The 8,071-nt window shown below is 39.8% G+C and overlaps 1 protein-coding gene across 1 annotated transcript in view; it reads left to right on the plus strand.

The window, feature by feature from the left end:
• Nucleotides 1-4,371, plus strand: part of marco (macrophage receptor with collagenous structure) — a gene marked incomplete at its 5' end in the record, with an annotated part of 23,128 nt that extends 18,757 nt beyond the window's left edge. Inside the window, 4 exons of the mRNA XM_005751582.1 lie at nucleotides 1,392-1,427; nucleotides 2,721-2,774; nucleotides 3,283-3,447; nucleotides 3,992-4,371. Coding sequence (XP_005751639.1) covers nucleotides 1,392-1,427; nucleotides 2,721-2,774; nucleotides 3,283-3,447; nucleotides 3,992-4,122 — 386 coding nt within the window. The remainder of the gene's footprint in view (nucleotides 1-1,391; nucleotides 1,428-2,720; nucleotides 2,775-3,282; nucleotides 3,448-3,991) is intronic.
• Between the last annotated feature and the right edge of the window lie 3,700 nt (nucleotides 4,372-8,071).

Raw genomic sequence — 8,071 nt, forward strand, 5'->3', positions numbered from 1 at the left:
CAAGCACAGAGATGAGTCCACTGTCAGAGGCCATAAGAAGATCATTTGTAACCTTCACTAAAGCTGTTTCTGTGCTGTGATGAGCTCTGAAACCTGACTAAAACTCTCCAAATAAACCATTCTAATCAACTAATCAAAGTATCAAAAAAATAATCACAGCGTGTCACTTGTGCTGTATTTTGACAAGTTATTGCCTTATTCCATAATGAATTAAATTCATTTTCACCTCAAAGTTCTACACTCAATACCCAATAAGACAAAGTGACAAAAGTTTTCTTGCAATTCTTGCAAATTTATTAAAAATAAAAAACAAAAATATAACACGTGCATAAACATTCACAGCCTTTGCTGAATACATTTTCTGGTGTAACTTTGGCAGAACTGTCGCAAGTCTTTTAAGTATAATGCTTCATGCTTGGCACACTTTTTTGGGCAGTTTCTCCCAGTCTTCTTAGTAGATCCTCTCGGGCTTTACTGGGCATGATGGGAAGTGTTGGTGCACAGCTATTATCAGATCTCTCCAGAGATATTCAGTGGGTTCAAGTCTGGGCTCTGGCTGAGTCACTCAAGGACGTTCACAGGTGGTCCTGAAGCCACTCCTTTGTTATCTTGGCCGTGTGGAGGCCGTTGTTTTGTTGTTTTGTTTGATGTTTGGTAAAGTGATCATTGGCTTCTTGGCCATTGTGTTGTCCCTGACTAAGGCCCACCAATCCCAATTACTCAGACTGATCAGGATTCCAGCTCTGAGAAGAGTCATGGTGGTTGCAAACGTCTTTATGGATGATCGAGACCACTGTTCTCACTGGGACCTTCCGTGGTGCAGAAATTCTTCCGTACTCGTTCCCAGATCTGTGCCTCGACACAATCCTGTCTCAGAGGTCTACAGACAAGTGCTTGGACTTCATGGCTTGGTTTGGACTCTAACCTGCACTGTCAACTGTGGGACCTTAGACAGACATGTACTTTTCCCAATCATGTCCAACCAACTAAATTTAAAACTTTCAAGTTGTAACAGCTGACAAATTATCAGGGGAAACAGGATGCACCTGAGGTCAGTTTTCAGCGTTAATACATATGTTTTGTTATGTTTTTATTTTTAATAAATTTGTGAGAATTTGAAACTTTCAGACTTTTTTAAAACTTTGTCATTGTGGGAAACTGAAGAATGATCAGGCGAAAAATGAATTCACGCTATTTTGGAAAAAGTCTCTGACATGACAAAATATGGAACAAGTGAAGTGCTGTGAATACCGTGTGTGTACAGTGTGACTAATGTGAAACAGTGTTTTAAAACAGTATTTGTTAAACCCATACCAATCCATGTTCTTATATGTTTGTGCTGATTGTGTTTTTCTCTTTCATGAGATTTCATTTTGTCATTTTCACGACAGGTCCTAGAGGGCCAAGTGGTTACAATGGAACACAAGGTAAGCACATTTAATCAACAAGCCCGTTTCCACGACTAAAAAAAGGATCCATAACTCAAAACTTCGACTTATTTTCTCAAAATTTCGACTTGTTAACTCAAAATTTCGAGTTAGCGCTGCCAATCAGTAATCTACGTGAATGACGTCATTTCCTTGTTACCCGGAAGCTGAAGCCCTCAGGTAAGCTACCGGTATTGCATCCAGTCATGAATGCACAGATTGCTGAGTATTTTCAGCTTGGCTTCAAAAATGATAAAATCCTTGTGTTATTGGCTGAATCACATGGTGTTACTATCAGCAAACGCACTCGCTAAAGCGCCAATTTGTTGCGATCCGGTTTTGCGCGTTAGTCTGCGCCATATGCTTCCGGGTAACAAGAAAGTGACCTCATTCACGTTGATTGCTGATTGGCAGAGCTAACTCAAAGTTTTGAGAAAAGTAACTTGAAATTTCGAGCTATGTTTCTTGAAATTTCAAGTTAATAAGTCGAAATTTAAAGAAAGTAGCTCAAAATTTCGAGTTATGGATACGTGTTATTTTTTTTTTGTAGTGGAAACGGGCTTCCATAAAAGATGGAGAAAATATGACTTGGAGTCTTGTTTCTCTCACACACTGGAAGCTTAGTTTTTCCTTACTTTTTCTGGGGGTTACATATTCCACAAAAAGAGCTGGTTTTGTTAGAAAAGTTCCACTAGGCAACATCTATAAGAGATATCTCATACAGGGAAGTTTAATGTGAGAGCCAGTTCAGTAAACAAAGATCTTTATAATGAATTGAACATAATGACAGATGACCAGTAAGCAGATTGGAGGCTGATTGGCTTGAAGAAGGCAGGCAGAAATATGACTGAACTAGAGCTGTGATGTCAGCAATGAGCTTGAAAGTGTGGGAAAGTGGAAGTGATGAAAGCACAAATTAGGCGCCAAGCGCCCAGGAAGCAGACAGATGTTTGATTGTAGATCTTCCTTAATAAAATTATGTATAAGCTTCAGTCTGTTTGTGATAGATACATTTGGGTCCATGACTGACACCTTGTTGACTTAGATGTTGTAGATGTTTGTTTTCTGTCATCATGCACTTCAGCTGTTTTCTGTAGGGGACAGTGTATAATGCAAAGATTTGTAAAACCTTTTGAATTTAAGTTGCAAGTCTGCACTGCAGTCAAATATTCATCGTGATATAAAATCTATTGTAGTGGTGTACAAAAGCAAAACTGGGAGAAATATGTCTTTGTCTAATAAATTATGGGCCTACTGTAATTTCATATGTCAGCTTTAATCTTTTCTCCACAGGTCTTCCTGGGCCACCAGGTACCAAAGGAGAGAAGGGAGAGATGGGAACAGAGTGTAAGTGCACTTCATGCTGACCTGAGAGCAGCGATAGCTTCAGAAACCTCAGATGTTAAACATTAAAAAATGTATTAAAGGTATTCTAATGTCTAAAGGGACATTAACCATTTTTGACAGAGAGAAAATAAAAGCCTTAGCGTGTTTGTTATTAGATTTGTACTGATGAAAATAGCATGCAGCACATAGTGATTCAACAAGTATGGCTGCTATATCACAGCAGAAATATCTTGATGCATGCTCAGTCATCCAGGTAAGTAAATCTCACAGCAGAAATATTTAATCGCCAGAACACAAGTTGGCTTTTTGTGAAGTAGTCACAGAAAATGCAGCGTGTTTGTCAGTTAGCATTTCCAGATTTGTCATTTATGAAATGCAAACCAACTAAATGTCTCACAGGGACATTTTTACCATTGTTAACCATCCTGATCTCTTTCATAACAACAATGATTCCAGCAACAACAAAAACCCACTGTTAATCTTGTCACCTCAACTTTGTCCACCACAGTGACTGTGCGTCTTGTGCCAGGAAAAAACCAAGGACGAGTGGAAGTGAAGCACAACAATATCTGGGGCACTGTGTGTGATGACAGATTTGACCGTGTGGATGGCTTGGTGATCTGTAAGATGCTGGGCTTCCAGACTGTCCATTCCACCTTTATTGCCGCCCCAGGTACCAAGCCCACTCTGTCATCTAATGTTTTCAATGAATCTCAATCTTACTGCTAGAACCTTATTTTATTTATTTATTTATTTATTTATTTATTTATGTAATTTATCTAAAATGCTATTCCCAAATTCCAAAGAAATCAAATAATAAGATGTTGACTTTTCATGGTCAAATAGTAGGAAATCTCATAAAATATAGCATAAATTCATAAAGCCACATCTAATTCCAGGTGAATGTAAAATGTGTGCACAGGTTGTAAGTGTAGCACAGAATTTATAGGAACTAAAAATATATTAAAAAAGTAAACATAGGGACTGTCAAAGCAAGCAGGTGGTTTATGTCATAGTATCACAAGATAAAGAACCTTTATGAAGATGAACAGAGACAAAGTGAAGAAAACGAAAGTAAGCCTTTATTTTGGCTGATAAAAATCTGTCAAATAAAAAAGAGCCCACTCACAAAAACTCATAGTTCATAAGCCTAAAACACTGGGTCAGAGAAAAACAGCACAACACCAGTCTGCTCTAACACTTCTTTCCTTCTGTAGGGTCTGGCAAGATCTGGCTGGACGAGCTGCGGTGCACAGGAGCCGAGGACAATATCTTTGATTGCCCTCAAGGTAAAATCGGTGTTAATGACTGCAACCACAATGAAGACGCTGGGTTACACTGTCTGTAGACTGAAGACGGAATCGCTGCTCTCGTGGAATCAAGAGCAACAAAATGTTTTCAGAAACTCAGTGTTCAGTATATATCACAGGAAATATTACACATTTTACTTCACTGTTTTGCTCAAAACTGACTTTAATGATTGAGCTTTAAAAACCTGTTATGAGCTTGTGATTCAGTACTATACAAAAGCCTGCACATTAATGACGTAACAGTAATTTTCCTTGTAGATCACTATAAAATATTCCTGATAAATTAACTCAGACTGGTGTTTGTAATTGCTTGCAATCTGTGACCTTGCAGCTACACCCCACTAAATACTGCACTTTGTACTGTGAGGTGGCTCTGGATACTCACACCACTGTCAAACACATCGATACACAGCTCACTGACCTGGGAGCAGTACTGAGACTAATGGTGTTCACATCTCAGTCTAATTATATATTCACACAATATATTTTATTCATTTCATTTTAATGTCAATATTTAACATATTAGCTTAAACCAATGCTTCTTACTGACTTCTCTTATGCCCCCCCGGGAAGAAAAAAACATTTTGCGCCCCCCACAACTATAAAAAGTATCATTTGTCTATAAAATTGTTATATGTACACCTCGCTTTAACACTTTATCCTTATTTACATTAAAGACACAAAAAAGAAAGAAATACACTGTAGATCAACTTACAACAAAAAATAACTTTATTAACATTGTTTTTTAGTCTGTAAGAGAAAAAATTGCAACAATTTGCCTGAAATTAAAAAAGAAATTAAATCCTTACTTAAACTTTGAACATTTTTTGACCGACTTGAAAAATAAAATTGATCAAACTCAATAAATAATAATAATAATAATGAATTCAAACTGATCAGCAACATTAAATCAGGAGCACAATATATTAAACACTTTAACCTACAAAAAACAAAAATGAATAAAACAAAAGTCAGGATTAATGGCTACAATGAGCAGGTTTTGCAGTGCACATCTTTTCTAAGCGGGTTTGAAGCAGGATCCTGCAGCTCTCACCTCCTGCTCAGTGTTTAGCTGGGACCTGTCTTCAGTGCAGCAACAGCAGAGAAGCCAGTCTCACAAAGACGTTGCAAAAGGAAGAAGAACGCCCACAGCCTTCTGCCCTCAGAGTGGATACTGCTTCTCTACCAGAATTCACTCAGTGTCTGTGATGTGAACTGCAGTCTCAGTGTGGAGTCAGGCGTCGCGTCATGTCAATGAACTGGTTCTCCTCTGCAAAGCTGAAACCAGTTGAAGCTGGTGCTTTGAAAGGATCTCTCGCCCAGTCATACTGGGAACTGTTTTCATGGAAGTACTCTTTAAAGTATCCCATCAATGATGGAATATGCTGCTTAATATATGGAGTGACTGAGGCGGCATCATAGTCAGTAGTTTCAACAAATTCATGCAGGTTCTCAATGAATCTGTGTTTCCTTCATCAACTCGCCTGCCTCGCGTTGCAAGCTTTCAAGTGAAAGAGTTGATCTTGTCCCTTGGAGGTTTTTATCTTTCCCTTGAAGCTGTAGATTTAGTTCATTTAACTTTCCACTCAGGCCAGCCAGTTTTGCCAAGAAGGTCTCATCACTAAATTTTTCTGCAACTTTGCACTTGTGCTCCTGCTCCAAAAACATTCTTATCTGCTCTCTGAGCTCAAAAAGTCGGGACAAGACTTTTCCTGGTGACAGCTGCCTTGCTTCACTGTGAAACAGCACAGCTTGATGTTCGGCTCCCATCTCCTCACAGACAGCAGAGAACACGCTTGTTTTTATTGGTCTGGTCTTTATAAAATTGTCTACACCTATAATTTCAGTCATAACTTCACTTAATTCAGAGGTTGATGCCAGTGCTTCTGTGTGTATAATACAGTGTGTCCACTCAGTTTTAGGTGAGTCCTTTTCTCACCCCTGCCATGTTTTGTGCACCATCACTGCAAATACCAATGCAGTTCTCCCACTTTAGCCCATTCTCAGCCAGGAAGCAGTCCAGCATTTTGAATCATCCTTCAGCTGTGGCTCTGTCTCTGACCTTTTTACAAAAAAGCAGGTCCTGACACAGGGTTAGTCATGTCAAATCGTACATAAGTAATAAACAAACAGTCTTTGTTGCTGTCAATTGTGTCATCAAATTGTAAGGCAAAACGTTTGTCTTTGAGTTTATCTAATGTTAGCAATGTCCTTTATACGTCTGGCAACAGTGTCATTGGACAGAGGGACTGTTTTTAACTTTGCAGCACTTGCATCAGTACGCGAGTCCGTACTCGCGTTCTCGGCGAGTCTGGACTTGCCGGGAGTCCCCTGTGCTTGCCAGGTGTTCTGGGAATCCATCCTACCTGACAAACCATCCTACCCGATGTTTCTGCACATGCGCACAACACGAAATTAAATGGCGAACTGTCCTACCTTTGTGAATATTAGCTAGAAAAATACTCTGACAGGTAAAATTAAGTACCAAACCATCCTACCTTTGTGAATGTGACCTACAAGCATACTTTATCAGCTAAACTTAAGTGGCAAATCATCCTGCCTTTGTTAATAAGAGCTAGAAACATACTCTGACAGGTAAAATTAAGTGCCAAACCAGGCTACCTTTTTGAATGTTACCTACAAGCATACTTTAACGGGTAAAATGAAGTGGCAAATCGTCCTGGCTTTATGAATATGAGCTACAAGCATACTGTGACGGGCAAAGTTAAGTGGCACACCGTCATACCTACTTAAATATGTGCTGGAATTACTCTGTGACAGCAGAAATGGTCAAAAAATTTTTACCAGTATTGAGCCAGAGTGGATCCTCCGGCTCAATACTGGTAAAAAATTTTTGGCTGTCCGTCAAGATACTGGGCAATCCTCGACCCAAATTAAGGCTGTTACCTGTACCGACTGCAGCCCCATAACCATCAGACGGCATCTGAGACTGAAGAGCTTAAAAAAAATGTCTTCAAAGGCCGCGTCTCCTTGAACGCCACAAGACTGACCATTTGGACTTTGCAAGAGAGGACCAAACATGGGACACTGAAAGGTGGAAGAAAGTTTTATTCTCTGATGAGATGAAATGTAACTTGATGGTCCTGATGGTTTCAAACCAGCATGACAAACAGATCCCACCTGAGGTGTTTTCTATGTGGGGGCCGTAAAACAGCCACTGGCTATGTCCAGATGTTGCAGAGAGTATCCCTCATGATTGAGGACCCTTGTCTGTGTGGTAATTGATTGATTGATTGATATTTCAAGGGAAATTGTTTTAAAGGCTGCCAGAGAATACGATGCCATCATGAGCACCCCTTCCTACCATACGTAGAATACACAAACAGAGAGGTAGTGGGAAGACAGAGAGGTACGAAAAAACTAGGCAAATACACATTACATGAGAAAAGAGGAGGAGAAAAAAAACTCCTCCCAGACTGAGCTCCTAGGGGAGAGCAGTCGAGAACAGAAAAAAACACCTCAGCACAGAAAGCACATAAATCTTCACATCTTACATCCGCCTGCATACGTCGGGTGGGTGTAAGCGTTGGGAGGCGTTGGGAGGAGGGAGGGGGGTGAGTGCATGTCTGTGTCAGTGTACACACGAGATTTGCGTGGGTGTGTTTTCCTGTGTTCATCTTGAGAGAGAATATCCTTTCACCCGGTTGAGCAAAAGTCAGCATTCCTCCAGCTGATGTAGGTGACCTTGAAGGAGCAGATGGTCCAAACACAGTCCTGTTATCAAGGAGAATTGTTCTTCTAGCCAGTGTCAGCCTTGGGCAGCCGCATGAAGGAGATGGGTGTTTGGGTTTAAACAATGACTCCAATACATAAGTATTGTTGTGAGAGTAAAGGACCCTCTTAGTTAAAAATTCACTGTAGTATAGTATTATATGTAATAACTGCAAGTTATTCACATCCAGTTATTTATAAGCCATTACTACTCCTCCATAATATTTGTGTAATCAAAGTAAATATCTCTCATGC

This window comes from Pundamilia nyererei, unplaced genomic scaffold (assembly GCF_000239375.1).
Source record: "Pundamilia nyererei isolate P.nyererei 1_Seehausen unplaced genomic scaffold, PunNye1.0 scaffold00316, whole genome shotgun sequence".
In the NCBI taxonomy this organism is placed as follows: domain Eukaryota; kingdom Metazoa; phylum Chordata; class Actinopteri; order Cichliformes; family Cichlidae; genus Pundamilia; species Pundamilia nyererei.